General features: G+C 41.3%; 1 protein-coding gene across 6 annotated transcripts in view; it reads right to left on the bottom strand.

The window, feature by feature from the left end:
* INO80D (INO80 complex subunit D) overlaps positions 1-16,976 on the bottom strand; it is a 56,216-nt gene that overhangs the window by 8,361 nt on the left and 30,879 nt on the right. For 3 of the 6 annotated variants that reach the window (XM_009462301.2, XM_087732260.1, XM_087732259.1), the window contains 3 exons: positions 16,423-16,640; positions 15,857-16,014; positions 1,493-14,871 (listed from right to left, as the gene is read on the bottom strand). In XM_009462301.2, coding sequence (XP_009460576.1) covers positions 13,703-14,871; positions 15,857-16,014; positions 16,423-16,640 — 1,545 coding nt within the window. In that variant the 3' untranslated portion in view covers positions 1,493-13,702. Of the gene's footprint in view, positions 1-1,492; positions 14,872-15,856; positions 16,015-16,422; positions 16,641-16,976 lie in introns of those variants that run through there. The other 3 variants (XM_087732255.1, XM_087732258.1, XM_087732256.1) reach the window with 3 other exon arrangements.

The following is a 16,976-nucleotide window of genomic DNA, read 5'->3' as shown; positions in this document are numbered from 1 at the left end:
TGTTTTGTTAAAAGCAGATTTTTAACAACTGTTTTCTCCGTAACAGTCAAGTCTTTCTCCTCTCACCATTTTGACTTCGAGCGCTACTTGACACAGGAGCACTTTCTAGGATCAACTTTGTGACATCCACATGCACAGCCAGAATTGCATCAATAACAGCCCAGAACTGCCTCGTCACTATTACCCCTATAGTGTCCAAATGCCTCAGGCCCATAAACTTGAAAATGCCCTAGAATGGACAAGCTTGAAGTAGATTTTCTCCAGCCACATTGGCTTGAACTTATGCTGCTGGACTCTCCTTTTTGTTTACTTGAAGCATCGGGTCTTTTCTGTCATCGCTCTGTCTTGACAAATATCTGGATGTGGCATTTTCAGTGTACTCCCATCTCCCAGGAAGGCAAGATATTAAAGCACAAACCAGTTCCATCCTTTGCCCCAAAACATTTGCAGCGTGTGTTAGCATGGAAGACTACATCATTTGCTATCACTGCTTATCCCTTGGCCTGAATTACGATCAGGCACTGAAACTCAGCTCTAATGACACTGTCTAGAATGGCTGGGCTGCTGTTCATTAAAAAGAAAAGTCAGATTACTGAACCCCCTTCTCATCAATCTCTGCTGATAGTTATTCTGATGATCAGGGCAGCGTTAAGTGAGACTGCTTATGAAAAACAGAACTGGAAGACGGTCTCGCCTAGGACATGACTGCTTTTCCCTTACAAGTCACAACCTCAAACATGTTGGAGATGGAGACTAGCAAAGCAAACACACTTGTAGCACACATTCTCATGTCAGAAAGCAAAGGGAAAGACTTGACAAAACAAATGCTGAGAGGAAGATGCAGCCACCATCTACTTACAGCAAAGTGTCCAAGGCGTAGTGCTGTCTAAACAGAGGACATCCTTCAAGCCACTGTGGAAAAGCTGCTCTCCAAGAGCAAACCCTGAAAGGGGTTAGTGCCCACCAAGGCAGGCTAGTTCACACAGGAACAGCAGCTTTTCCCCAGGGCCCAGCTGTCTGCGTCTGAACAAGGCAACAGCAACTCCTGGCGTCTTGCCGATCCAGGTAGTCACCACCGGCATGCCCTGGCCTCGCAATCCTGCCCGAGAGCTGATCGGAGCGCCGCGGCACTTCAGCAACCATCATTTCTCATCCACATGCTAATCCTCAAAATAATGCCAAACTCCAACTTACCAGTTTCAGTGATGAAGCAGGTATATATTTTTTAAATCTCAGAAAACATAACAACATGTAAGACAAAATTCTATTCTATACCCCTTAAATTATATTTCAAGTACAGTTCTGCAAACTCAAACCAAAAAACAAAATGAAGAGGATCTGGTTTCCAGGACAGTGATCCAGAGCTAGAAAGCACTATAATTAGAATCAGGACTGAGATTGAAGACCCCAGTTTGTTTGCAAAACTAATTAGCTAATGTCATTAGAAAGCAATAGAGAATAAGCAAGAACAGAATCAGACTCTACAGCTATCTAAGCAAAGGACAGTTTAATAACTGTACTTAGGATATGTTTTAAAAGAAAAAAAGAAATCACTTTATGGATCAGATTTCAGCCTTGGCAATATTCATACATCTCGGACGTAGCAAAATGGCTTGGAGAAGAGGGTTTCATCATAGTAAACAGGGCTACTTCACAGCAAGATTTATTAATACATCCAAAAGAAAGAAAGAAAATCATTTTGTCACACTATATACAGATAATACATACAGTGTTTTATACACATATTACATCAGTTTTTACACAAGAAAAATATACATAAAAATGTAAACTTTTGTATACAAAAACCCTTAAACAAATTAAACAAGGACCAGATAACAAAAGGAGACCAATCTATTATCATTTCATTGATTTTTTTTTTTTTTTAACATGGTAATACAGTACATTCATTGAGAAGTATGAGGAACATGTGAGCCAACCTTTCCTATTTAAAGGGAAAGTACAAACGCGAGCTTTCCTATCCGCCCCTGGAATGCTGTCCGTGAGCCTCCAGCACTAGAAGCAGTAGTGTGAGTTGCCATCGCTGCCGGGGATCCCATAGGAAGGAACCCTTCTTCTCGGGCATCCCCATGCACCACACTCTCCGAAAGCGACACATCCGCAGAAGCAACCTGCACTGGGCTTTTTGTGCGTATTAGCTAGTCTTCCAGCTAATACTGTGAGACGGGATGTGGCAATGCAAGTTTGTATGTTCCCTTTAAGCAGTCATTAAGTGGATTTAGCTTTACTGGAGTAAGTTGTTTATTTTTCCCAATGTACGGTATGCTGAACACATGTGTCAGGGATGAGAGGGAAGAAGGAAGGGGTGTAAGAGACTGCTAATCCTTGCTACCATGCAGTTACTTCAAAATCAGGTACGTTTGCAAGCTACAATTCACTGGTTCAAAATACACTGCCTCACCTTTGCTTTCCCACTGCAACTTGTTTACATTTTAAACTCTAGTGGCCAAACAACTGTACGAGGCTCTTTGTTACAAGGCTGTTTCTGATATCAAAGCGTGATCAAGCTACCTTTAAAATGACACCAAACACAAACTTCTCTGAGACAGCCTTAAAAAGAGTGAGCATTCCCTCTAAGCACTTCGGATTGTCCATTTCCCACCTTCTCTTTTATTAATCTAGGGTAAAGATATTCACCATTAACTGCAAAAAGGATATTGGTTGAGATTCTGACATCTGTGTTGCTCCACTTGCAGATAAACATTTTGGGGAATTAGAGGGAAAAAAACCCCAAAAACCAAATCCACAACAATAAACCCAAACCATAAAACCTCAGGCATCAAATAAGAAGGGAACTACTTAATATGTTGGTGAAAAAACAGTTGCAGAAACTGGTTGGAAACAAACGATAGATTCCAATGAAGGCTTCTCACATTAAATAAGTTAAAGACTTGTTACAGACATCTTCAATAAAAACATCCATCCTCCACAAAGTATGTTAAAATGTAACACAATAGTGATGCACTGGTATTTCTCCTGAAAAGGACAAAAGGACATGAAATCTCCTTAGTGATATCAGTACTATTGAATGTAGGAGGTGAACAATGATTTACGAAAGTAAAGTAATGAGGGAAAAAGCTGTGTAAAAGAAACCATGAATCATTAATTATAATTGAACAAAAGGGGGGATGGGGCAGGATGCGATTACAGTATGCCTCAGAAACCCCTTAAGGAAATAAATACTTAGAAACTTGTGTTTCCATTTCTTTCTTATGTCCATCTAAGTGATGGTGGGAGTAAGGGCTTGTTTGCTTGCTTTTGTTTGTTTGTTTCTTTCTTTTTCTCTTTTTTCTTTTTTTTTTTCTTTTTTAAAATAACAACCCTTCTAGTAAAAATTCAAAAGACAATTACAAATGGCTTTAGATAATTAAGAGTCTCCTTTTTAAAATAAAACTTTGATAACACATTTCTCCATTTCTTCTATATAATGCAGCTTCAGTGAAAATATGTCATAAGGGACAGCAATTTGCAAAAAGTGGGAAAAAAAATTGCCAACCAAGGTTCATAACATATACACATGTATATGCAGGACATCTACACTCTATATACATATTTAATATACGTATGCATGAGTATATATCAGGAAAGTACCAACAGGTACGTTCTCCACATACATAAACCGAAATATGTGTAATATATGTGTGCGTATAAGTATGTATTATACACACACAGTACACAGACATACCCATACACACGCCCGAACATATGTATTATAGAAATCGTCGTGTATGATTGCATGAAAGCTCAGATGGGACACTACACCAGTTACCTTTTTCTAATAGAAATGCAAGGAAGACAAAATTCCATGGCTGAATTGCGACCAAGAAAAATTGTGCCATATCCATACTGAAAACGTGGAATGCAGTATGGCTCGGTGACAGAGTTGGAGCAGCATTCTCCACTGAAACTGAAGTCTAAGCTAGCCAGGATTTTCAACAGTGCTTAAATGTGACTGAGCAGGTTTCTGACAGCTGCTTTCTGCTAAAAGGATATAGAAGCTCCATTTAGCCAGAAAACAGAAAATGAAATACTTAAAACCACAATTTACTTGCATAACGAAGATCATTCAATACACAATTAGATGCAAAGTGCTAGCATGTTAATGGTCAACTCTGCAGCTCGTTTTAAAGTCTGTTTAATGGTAAAATGTAACGAGCTGGGTTTCTCTTGATATGTTTGATGACAACCCCACTGCTCAGAACAGAGCACAGGGCTACCTTCTGCTTACTGCCTGCGTCAGGGGGAAACACAAACCAAACTCCCTTTTTCTCCCTGGGGCTGAAAATCGAAGATAATTTTCAGTGGGTGCATTTTTCTCATTTTGAACATTTACCTCTAAAATGCAATCCTGGCTTAACCTTTTAATATGCTAGGAAGCTTTGCATCAGGTTCTAAGAAAAGTTTGTGTTCATCTGCAAATCAATCGCAGTTGTACTCAAGCACAATTGAATAGCTGGGAAATTCTGCATAAGTTCAAGCAAGTGCTCAGGGCCCAATTCAGCTGCCACTACAGTCACCAAGAGCATTTCCCGAATGCATAAGCAGAGCTGGATTGGGCCATTAAAGCTGACTTCTGCTAGCAACAGAAACTGCAGAAATGCGGGGACAAGGAGGAGCTGGAATGGAGGCAAGGGAGCAGAGAAGCAGAAGAGGTTGGCGTTGCAAGAGGCCTCAATGAGTATTAATATAGAATAAACGAAAGCAGAAACGTACCAAGGAAACTCCACTGCGAGGGCTGAGGTAACACAATTCAATGGTGACCAAGCTCAGATCAGTCACTGATGTCATCCAAATCCCTCAGAAGAATTACAACAACCTGGTTTGGCACAAGTGCTTACCTGCTACATACGTTACGTGGATAGTCTCTCTCTTTAGCTCACACACTTACTCATGTTACAACTAATGTACATGTGTGTGATACAACATATATTCCATCTATACATCTGTATGCATGTATATATAGATTTAGATTGATTGCATTCATACGTATTTATTGTACATCATGAGGGCAAGTCCACATTCAGCAAAGTGCTACCAACATCTCATATACAGATATATCTCTCTGTACAGGTATACACAAAAATGGGTCTGTTCTTCCCCATAAAGGCATAAAGATTTATGCTGCTAACTCCCATTACCACCAAATAAGCAGAAGGAAAGGCCTCGGACAACTTCCACCTCCCTGCCCTTTCACTTGTATGCATATGTGCCACAAACGAATTGCGGGGAGGGGGTTAGGGGGAGGGATGCCTGGGGGATATCAACATACTGATAGGGAGGGGATATAAAAAAAAAAAAATAAAAAAAAATTGAAAATTAAGATTTGATTTGCAACTGCTTAAAAAAAGCCTTCAAAAAATTCAAATGTCTGTGCAATACTGGAAGCTCTGTTTTTCTAAACAGATTTTTGAAGTCACCAGGATCATCAGCATTAAAAGTGATACTGTATGAATAAATAACAATTAGGTTACTTTCTCCAGCCTAAATAGAACAGTATGAAGAGTAAGCCAATCTGTAAGAATGTTTCTGACTTCTCACAGTTTCAAGTGAGAACTCCCATGCAGAAATCTTCCTTCTCCAATTATGAAAAAAAAGTTAAATGGCCATAATTTAATTCAGAATTTCACAGCACAAGTGAAACTCCCTGGATCAAAATTATATTTTGTTCTGCAATCCCACAACAGCAATTTTGGGGCAAAATTAATACACACCAAGACCCTCAGGAAAGAAAAGAATCTACTTTGAAGACAAGATCCTTTACAGAACAGAGATCACCCCACAAACAGTGCCCCTTACAACCTAATTTGAACTGATTGACAACATTTTCCAAGTCAGACCATAGGAGATTCAGGTATTAATTTGCAAAGATACCACAATTCCTATGCCTCCCCATCCCACCGAATGCAGACCTTCCCATTTCAATTTCTCCTGAAAAATATCACTCATTTCTCCCATCTCTCCTCCTCCCCCATGTGTTTTATTTAAAGGCTGTCTTTGGGAGCTTGGTATTTTCATGGCATTTTAAACAGGGCTCAATGCAACTCATTTAAAAAACAGTAAAATTGACATGATATCAGAGTTAGCCTTATAACAGAAGATTATGTAGTAGAGAGTTTCAGTTATTTATACAACAGTGAGGACATAACAACCCCCTACTAAATAATCACATTTCTACAATACATTCCATTACCTCCGGACTACTTTTCTCTTTACAAAACTATGACCTACATACAATATACACATTCGTATCGCACATACATCCCCCCCAATGCATATTTTTTGTGTGTATATATAATACATACATGCACACAAGCAGTCTAATTCTATTTATAAGTCACAGTGGGAATTCCTTTGTGAGGAAAGGAGGGGAAAAATTCCTGAATAAGACACTGTAGATTCCTAATGTTCTGACTTTTCAAATTCCAACTCACAGAGCTAACTGGAAACAAATACATTAAAAAAAAAAGAAAAGGTCTTACAAACTTGGTTCACAACTTCCAGCTACAGTAGTTGGATTTTTTTAATTTGATCTATTTACCCTGTAACTAAATTTCTAATCATAGGTACAAACCACGGATAAATTATTGCAGAATGTAACACTCAAAATAAAATTTAAAAAGAGTTATAGGAACAGTAATATAAGGGTTAAAAAGAGTTCTATGCTTTGTTGATACAGGATACCATTTTATTTTATTTATATATATATATCTATATATAGATATAGATATCTGCAAGGTAGCAAAGAATAGCTGTACACCTTGACACGGCAAAGATCCAGTGTAAAAAGGTGCTTCACTAGTTTGTTTTTCCAAAAAAGCTTGTATATAATTTTATAGCTATTAAAAACACATATGCAACATAATTCATTACACTCAATACAGCTTTAGTATAAAACTTATAATTTATGAGGTGATGTTAATAGCATAAATTAATATACCATTTCTCTTAAAATCTACAATAAGTATTCTGAAAGCTCATTGGGGAAGGGTATCTTTAAATAAAAAGTTTAAAGCTGAGCGTGATGAAAAAGGTTCTGTATGTTGAACTTGAGATGAGAGCCCCGAGAAGAGAAAGAGTCCCTAAGCCAGACACCGTGGACTATAAAACTGAACAAAGATTTCTCCTTCTTGCGCTCTCACTTAGGTGACGCTCTACCTTAAATTATTATTTACTTTTAAAACTATTTTTTTTTTGTTAACTGCCCTTATTTCCACAAGGAATCCCTGAGACATACCCAAAACTGTACAGTGAAGGTCATCACTGTTCAGAGAAACTGGTTCAACCCCTTCTGGTAGGATGTAGCTATTTTGCATGAGAATCGAGCTGTCCATCGCTTCAGAATGAATCTATTTGCACCGGAACCAACTACACTGTTTAAGACGCAGGTTAGAGAGTCATTTCAGGATAAATCAGTCCACTCCAAGGTAGAAGCCAACGCCATCGCAGTTAGCTACATCAGAGCAATCTGCACCAAAGTTAAAGTTTTCCAGAGGGTATCTGGGAATGTTACCTATCCAGAGTTCACCTCCGTGGGCACTGGCTGACAACGACAGAAAGCAGGTAAAACATTAGCATTACTGGACCAAGTTCAACACGCGTATGCGGTCGATACACTGGTACTCTGGAGATCTGACTGTGTGTGTGTGTTTGGGGGACTAGCAAGGAGGAGGAGTAGGAAGAATGCATTTTTCTACATTGAGTAAGTACGGTTTTAAGGTCAAAAGCCCAAGTTTCATCCTGTTCACTTCCAAACTGGATTCTATGAGCCAGAGCAGACTGAAAAGGTGCCAACACTTACTTCAAGGAGACAGAAAGCCTTCTCCAACTACTGTTGTCAATCTATGGCCAAGCCCACTTTCTCCTTTCATGCTTCCACTACCTTATTCCATAGTAGCCAGAGAAGGGGTATGTGAAAGCAGAATAAAACAGGGGAAGGCAAAGAACCCAACCACCATGAGAAGTAGCAGAAAAGCAAAGGGAAAAGCTCCCAAAACAGTCACTGTTAGTTTTTTTAAAACATGGCTGAAGACGTGAGTGAGAAAATTGTTCTAAGACACATCTTTTGTAACTCCTTCTCTTCCACCAAACTTTTCTTTCCCAACAACAGTGGTTTTGTCTAGTTTTAAAGACAAAACCAAAACTTTACCTGATAGAGCTAAGGTCTCTCATGACCAGACCTCTCCTAACCTCAAAGTTTAAGTTTAGTAAACACAAATGTAGATTTTTCCACCAACCCTCCTTACTTTTATTTGTGCTTGCGGGTATTAAAAAGAATAATTTAAGTTTTCTTCCTGACTTTCTATTGATGCACTTCTCAAAAGAAGAGGAGCCTTGAGAAGGTAAACTCTTGTCAAAAATGCCTGCACATTCACTGCCAGCGTGTGCACTCCCATGATCAATGTTGGACCCTCAGCATCTAGTTCATGACATATTAGCGTGCCATGAAACATCATCTTACTCACTGATCTGAGAAATACTTTGATCTATTGCACTGTCGTTCTAGCATCCAAAATATGTGTTATGAATTGCAGGAATCTCTCCTCCTTTTCGTGTTACACTCAGATTCGCTCAGGACCACGGAAGACTTACCAGTTGGCATTACTTACACTGGAGAAGTATCTGAGAATGGGAGAATAAAAGAAAGAATGATGAAGAATGTAGAGAACAAGGAAGTAAAGGAGGTATGAGAAGCAGCACACAACACCCCATCATTAAATGTTACCCAAGAAATCAGAAAGACCTTGTGACCAAAAGATCAAAAATCTAAAGATCAGCACATTAGCCCAAAACTAGTCCTTCAGTTAATATTTCCATCACCACCGACCCTTGCAACAGGCCTGCACAGGAGACTCCTTCACATGTAATGGTAAAAATACAAAAGCAAAAGGAAACATCCCACCAGGGAAGCTGCCCAGACACCCATCCAAATGCCTCACTGCAGGTAAGTTTTCTATTGTTTGTCTGCTGAAAGGACCTCCTGCCACCATCCCCATACCCTAAAGGTCTTAAAAGATTCAACTGCAGGTAGCTGGCTCTTCTAAAAATTCTTCCCTCCTCCCTGCCCAAAGGCTCATACTGTTGGAGAATTCACCAGTGGATTCAGCTCGCTGCAGCACAAAGACAGGGGGAAATACCTCTGGAGCCTTGCCCCAGTCCCTACAGGGAAACGCAGCAGCCACGATGCTGCAGGAGCTCAGTGAGGAGCTGGAGTTCAGAAGCAGACTAACGACATGTCTATGTAACCACCAGGGTCAGCTTCTCAGAGAAGACACCTGTCCACTGTTTATTGTAATCCTTCATGAGACTCTTCTTTCCTGGCAAGTACATTCAATCCCAGACTGTATTTAGATGTAGTTACAGCAAAATGAAGCTTCAAACTGAACTTGGCTACTGGTTTGCAGGTTCAATCCTAGGCCCTTCGCCTTGGCTGTGCCCCTGAAGCCAGTGGCATCACACTGTGCCTACCAGCTCACAACAGAACTTCCCAATTTTTCAACTAATACTCATCTCCCTCAGAAAAAAAAGTCACTTCCCTTGGCTTCTGTTTGCTATTATGGATGACTCTCCTTGGACTTTTTTTTCCTTGCATTTGTACTTCCAATACCATCTCTGGTTTTTGCCTAACAGGTGATAAGCTTCTCGGAGCCTTCCAATGCTTTCCAAACGAGAACTGGAAATCCTTGTTCCACTAACCTGCTGAATGAAGTGGGAAACTTAGTTGTTGCCGTCTCCTCCACAATGTCTGAGGCAGACCTGCAACTGTGCCACCTCTCAGCATTACTGATTTAAAGCCTTTATGCCCAATCATAGAGAGAAGCATGCTGCTAACAAGAAGGGAACTAAGCAAGAACCTGGAGGAACTGGAAGGCAGGAGGAGACAAAATGATGCATCTTTTCCAGCTTCTTGCATCATACATACATCTTCTTGTATCATAGTAATTACAAGGCCAAAGAATAAATCAACTTTCAGGTATCTAAGTGCATATGGCTCCCCTCAAAGTTAGCGTAAAGTCTTCCTAAGTGAAAGGAAACGTCAAAGTGTGTCTTACAGAATGCCTTACACACCGGGCCAGCATGAGGCTGCTCCTGATGAGCCTCTGTACACTGTCAAAGTTCATCTTGTGTTAAGTACTTTTGTACAAAGACTAATTGAGGTGCTATTATTTCCAAAAATGATGTTACTGGTATTTTATTCTAATTTTTTTTCAATTCTTTAACACTCAAATCTTATGTAAAGAAATTAACTTTTAGGTTCCACTAGCTTTATTCCATTTGTTAACACGTAAAGGGCACGACAGGTATCGACCATCTCAAATCAATGGACTGAAATTGTTACACTGGCTCTTTGGTGAAAGGGTGATTAGAGTGCTAATTGCTATACGAGGAGATGATACTCAAAAACCTTTGCAAGAGAGCATGGATTCTACTCGGGAACCACATAAATAACAGCCTCAAGGACTACCTTAACCAGACCTGCGGTATTTCCCAGAGGAGAAGGTGTGAAACATCTCTGGCTGCACATACCTCTCAGATTGGATCTCTCACATCCAACAGTAAGACACTGATTCACTGAAGTCAACAGGTTGTGTGGGTGTAGAAGCCCACCTGGAATGATCCACCTTGTAAAGCTAAGATCAAGACCCGTAACTGCTTGGTAGGCTGTAACCATGAAAGCAGCAGCAGTGAAAAAACGGGAGGTGAACCAGGAAAAGGCAAGAGTGGTGGCCCATTTCAGAACTCTGTGTCAGACAGGACAGAGGGATTCCTATTTCAAACGTATACAAATCGAAGTTTATTTTTAAAAGTGCAGCTTTATTGCAAACTTAGTTTGCTCATTGGAAAATGTTACGTAGTCACTTTTCAGGGAAGAGGCATCAAGGATATACAAAAATTGAAGTCTAAGCAGGGGAAGAGAGTTGATATCCTAGGCTGCCTTAGAGGAATGCAGGTACATAACAGCCATTGACTTCAAATGGGAACTATGGACCTGCATAGCTTTGGCAGCTTTTGAAATTCCCTGTCTAAATCAATGCTCAGATTAGGAGCTGGGTTCTGTTCCGAGTTAGACCAGTACAAACTCACAGTGACCTTAGACCAAAGAGCTCCTCCATAATTTATACCAACGCGAGCAAGCAGAACTCGGCTCTCAGTTCCCCTCCTCCCTTCCCCCCGGCATTTGCTAAGAAAGAGAAACGTGATGTGGGGCAAATATACTCTGCACTAGCTGCAGCTTCATTAAAGAGTTTGATGGGCACGAGAATGATTTCAAGACCAAAGTCCTGAAACCAATTTATAGAAATTAACATCCTCTAAAATGACATGAATACACAAGCAGATTAAAGAATTAACCATTTGGTATACTAGTTCTCCACTCTTTTTCAGCCAGTCATCCAAACACATTGAAGAAGGTATACGGACACAACAAAAATCATTTGCAAATCAAACAGTTGTCTCCTCAACAAAGTATGGGGAACATAATACAAAAATAAATAAATGCCTTGTCAGATTTGCCTCATTTCACAATACCACTGGGCATTCCTCAATCAGCAGGACAATCACAAGCAGGATTTCATAGGCTTCAATTCAACTTTTTACATGATTTAAAAACATTTAAATGTTACAAACATATTTAAATCACCACTTAAAAATATTCGGCTTATATTATTAAGATCTATTTTACCAAGTATGAAATAAGGACTTCATAACAACAGAAGCATGAAAATAGTTTTTGTTTCCTCCACCCACATACACTTGCAATTTCAGAAAAGGACATATGCATCATCAATACTCCTTTATATTTAAGGAGAACAAATCTTTCAAGAAAAGAGGGATAGTATGATTGCTACAATAGTAAGAAGAACAAGACCTATCCCGTTTAAATTCTGTTCCTTAGCAAGATGGAAGGAGAGGTTTCGGTCAGAGATTTTGGTGTGGGCCTGACTGCTAACAACATGAATTTCTATAGCAACTAAACTTCATTCAATGATCCCTTGCTCAGACAATTTACTAGGCCTCCCTATTACATGTTCTTGATATCTCTTAATTTCCTGAATTAGACTAGAATACATGCAGTTAGGACATTTTACTGTAAGGCAGAATGAAATCTGTCTTCTACAGTAAGAGACTGAAATGTGGGATTTTCTGTTCTCTCTCATCTGCATCTCAGAAACAAACCAAGAAGAGCAGAGACTTGTTATATTAAGTAGGAGCTACTTTTACAGTCAAAGTCAGAGTACAGTAGCAAGTTTGAGCCCTATAAAGTCACAAGCAAATTCCTTTTTTCCCTTCCTGATAAAGAGATGCAAGTAAACACCTCAGAATTTCTGCTGCCGTTATCTCTTGGATTAAAAAACAGTAAATAAAATTAGGAAAAATAATTAAAGCTAGCGGACTCCTTTCTTTAAGAACTGAAATTACTACCAAAGAGTCTGAATACTATCTTTAAGGTGGGCAGTAAAAGCAAAACTGTCCTGCAGACAGAAGGAATTCTTATCTTTCTATTTTGCTTTAGTGATTTCTCTTTCGGTTAGCCAGATTGCTGATAGATACCTGCTAGTTCCTTACATACATTCAGCTTCCCATACAGAGCATCAAACCCTACAAGTGTTGAAAAAACTATATGGCTCCCAGAGGGGAAAAAACTATCCAGGAAAGTCTCAGTAGCTGGACATAATTTGAGAAATGCATCCATTTGAAACTTACCAAAGGGTCTGACCTAGACTTGTGTGGATGGGCAGAATACCAACCAAATTCTTCCAGTTTCAGCTGGGAAATACCTGTCAGCCTATCAGGCAAGGAGTTCTGGACAAAGCCACACTTGAAAAGGCAAAATCATCAACGCTACAAGGCCACAGTAATTCAGCAAGGGAGGGAATTTCTGTACAGGAATCTTCACTAATCCATGATCTATTTCAACCCTTCTGTTTTTCTTTCTTTTTTCCCCTGGGCTAACTTCGCATCAGCCTTCAGATTCTGGGCAACCAGTCAACTGATCCCCTTGCTGCTCAATGAATTAAAAATCATCATAATAAAAAAACAAAAATCAGCATGCAGTAAGAACAGTGACCAGTTCTGGAAGGGGACAACTCCCACTTCTTCACCAAAAGAAGAAAAGGAACTGCTGCTCCCTGCACCCCAAACACACACACGCACACAGAGGAGGTCAAAAGACTATTTTAAGAAACTGCCAAACTCATCCTTGAACCATGATCTTGATTTAGGACTTCAGTGCACCATTCTCAAATCAATGCGTGCAGCCAAGTTTTCCATGCCAGAGACTTCTGCCCACGGGAAAACTTTCTACCAGATGCTAATGGGATGGCAAGCACTGATCCGAACCCTAGGAAACAGTAACATGCATCAGTAATCTGAGGTATCTTCCCATTTCTAGCTCTTACTTCTAAGATCAATTACATCCAGTAACTGTACTGTATCCTTAAGGAATTATTGGGGAATGGTGAACCTGCCTGCAATAAATGAGCACCGGTGCGTAACAAGCACATGTGAACGCTACAGCAAGGTTCACAGAGGGCTAACCCTGGTCAGTACTGAAGCAGGGGTCTTCTTCTCAACCCCCTCTTAAAAAAAAGGGAAGGGAGGACAGAAAAAAATAAAGAAAAAGGAAAAAAGGAAAGATAGAAAACACAGGTCCCCCATCTACCTGCACAGAGCCAGGCAGACAAGCTCAGTTGGAGGTGGTGAAGGGCGCAGATGCGTTATTGGTACTGGTAGCGGTGGCACCGGTCACTGCGAAGCCCGTGGGAGGAGCTATGGAGCTGTGGCTGGGCTGCAGGTCCTTGGGGATGCCACTGTGGGAGCTCAGCTGGTGCCCGAAGGCTGCGCTGAACTGAGGGAGCTGTTGTTTAGGGGAGGTGGAGGCCATGAGTTCAGCAGAGGCAGGACCCATGCCACTAAAACTGGTCTGCGGTAACCCCGGAAGCACACTGGAGCTGTTGGGGGTCACAGTGGCGAAGGCAGGCTGTGTGGTCTCTGAGTGCGAGGTGGTAGGTGGTGTGGACAGGGAGGTGGACAGGAGGTGTCCATCTGCACCAAGAAGGTTGCTAAACGGAGAGGGGTCCCCAAGATTGACAGGAAGATTTCCCCAGTGAGTTCTGGGGTTGACCACCCCGCTAAGTGGCACATCCAGCTGAGTTGGGAGCAAGTGCTGTGCCATCATGGGCATCTCTGCTGAGAAGGTAGCTGCCAAGTTATCACCAGAAAAGGATGTGGTGTGAGGGGATGTGATATGGTCACTGTAGGGAGACGGCACATGCTCACTATCATAATGGCTTCCATGGGGTGAGGAGTGTGAATGGTCACTGCTGTATTGCTGTCGTGAGGTGATCAGGTCATCTGCCTTGCTCAGCAGCTGGGCAGGGTGGGGCCTCTGGGAGGCATGGCTGCCATCATGAAGTCCATGAAACTGTCCTGGGAAGGCTCTCTCCCCAAGGCCACTCTGGCTTATGAGAGTGGCAGAAGTAAGGCCGACGTTGGCTGGGGCTGAGAATTGCCCCTGGATCTGCCCTGCCAGGGGCGTAGGTGGGTTGGACAAGGTAGCAGAACGGAGCAAGTTCTCATCCAGCTCCAGACCGGAGAAATTATCATGTACTATACGCCCATTCAACAGCTCCCCCAGATCCGTGTTAACCTCTCGACTCAAGGACTGCATTCCTGGAGCTCCAGCACCTGTAGAGAACACCCCTATCCCTCTATCTGACAGCTCCTGAACTGGCACACCATCTGTCTGTGTAAGTACTCCAATGGTACTCAGGCACTCGAGAGAAGTCACAGCCTGTAGGGCCCGTTCCAGTTCTTCAGCCTCTTCTGTAGTCGGAAGGAGATCTCCATTTTTACCTGCAGAAACAGGGACACCAGAAGTTAGCGTGCTCATCTCAGGTGAGCCCAGCAGTGGCACTCTAAGGATGCAGATGTACAGACAGTTCAGTACAGAGCTGTAGTGTATGATAAACTGCCAGAACGGCTTGTGGTACACAGAAAATTTCCTTTACCAGTGTTCACTAGGTAAGCACGGTAAGAAAAACAAGGAATTACACCCTTCTCGTCAATAGAATTCCTTCTCTCTGCCCTCCTCTTCCACATACTACAATACAAGATGCCTCCCAAACTCACTAGACTTAAAGTAAAAATGCTTAAGTAAGATTTTCTTCAATGCTGCAATAACACAAATAGTCCACAAACTCCCTTCTACTTACCACATTACAGCCTGGACCTAAAATTTACACAGTCAGTATACTTTAGGTTAATTTCAACTCAAACACAGTCTGATGTCATGTTGTATCAGAAAATGACCAAAGAAATCGCATACCCCAACTCTGGGCTGTTCTAATGTCTTTGTTATCTGTGATAGGCACTGAGCTTTAGAATCCAGAAATTCAGGCACAGTTCTGATCAAAAGCTAGTTTCAAAAATTTATTTAAAGATTTTATTCTCACTCTCTTCTCCTTTTATCAAAGGCCAACATTGACTGTGATTCTGGCCCCACTCGATGGCAGAAAGATGCCATTACTGAGAATACTCTTGATTAAACTGCAACATTGACAGGCAGTAAAAGTGTAAAATGAATTATTAACGTACTAAGCCAATTAGGATTTTCAGAGCAGTAATTATAAGAGCAAGCAGAGAACTACACACATCAGTCTTCTTAAAGTCTGCTTTACTTCAGAGCTCACAAACAAACAATAGAGCAAATGCACTCTTCCTTGTCAAGAAGTTATTACCTCTGTAGGAAAGCAAGCAACCCCTCATGCATTTTAGAAACACTCACTTCTTCAGTTCACTGAATGTGTTCACATTAGCATAAAATAAAATAAAATGGTACCTTCAAAGAAATCAAAATCTTGCAAGTCATCGGGCAGCCGCGGCAGGACATCAGAGAAGTCCTCCTGATTCAATTCCAAGTCATGTGGAATGTCTGTGATTTCGTTGGCGATATCATCGGGCAGCTCATCAGCACTCAGCTCTGGCGTGGAGGGGCTCCTGGACAGAAAGTACCATTAGTCCATGGTATTCAACTCTGATTCATCCAAACAACAATTATGAATGCATATCCATCTATAATGGGTGTTTCCCCACACCTTTTCCCCCCCCCCCCCCCCCATCATCTAGGGAAAACATGCTTTTAGAAAGTTTCTTTAGGAAGCTTACACTTAGCCTACCGATTAAATACGTAAGATAGGCATCAGGAGCAAGACATTTTATCTCAACTCAATAATTGCTTCAATCTAGAATGACCCACTCTAAGGTTTTTTTCAACAGTCACATGGAGATGCAATTTCTAGCCCTGCTCCAGATGCTGATCAGCACAGCAACATCACACCTTTCTACAGCGCTCATTGGCAATGTTCAAGCTAGCAGTGGGCAAACTGGGGCAGGCCTACCACTGACCGTATGTGGGGCATCTCTACTGGCAGTGAGACACTGGCAGGCATGGTGAGGTTCCCTTGGGGCACTGCAGGAGGAATGGGTTTCTGGGGCCGGCGTGGGCCTCGCCTTCTCTTCTTCTTGTGTTTTTTGGTAAGTGCAGGTGGCTTCGTTTTTTTCCTGGGTTTCCTCTGCTGCTGGTGCTGAACTTTACGGGAGCTGTCCCCTCTCAAGAAATTGTCCTTTGGGAATAAAACAATAGCAATGGGAGTATATTAAGAACAAGTATTGCTTTCCTTGCTTTTTCCCCCCTGGACATTCCAGAGCCATTCATCTGTAATGCAAGAGAGACTGCTAACTTACACCCAGGCAAGGTTACAAAAATTAAGCTGTTTCCTTCCTCATTCATCCCAATGGCAAAAATCACGTAGACCAAATTATGAGGTATGCTAAATAGGAGACCATGCAGTGTCACTTTAAAAACCATCATAACAAACTCTAAATCAGTGCAAAACTGCAGCCTTTGGCAGCATTCCTGTAAGTATTAAAGACAGAACACTGTTGTGAGGTGGTGATAA

Source organism: Nipponia nippon, unplaced genomic scaffold (assembly GCF_047370975.1).
Source record: "Nipponia nippon isolate SJK-2023a ecotype South Korea unplaced genomic scaffold, ASM4737097v1 scaffold_5, whole genome shotgun sequence".
NCBI lineage: Eukaryota > Metazoa > Chordata > Aves > Pelecaniformes > Threskiornithidae > Nipponia > Nipponia nippon.
This window is presented reverse-complemented; position numbering and strand designations above follow the sequence as displayed.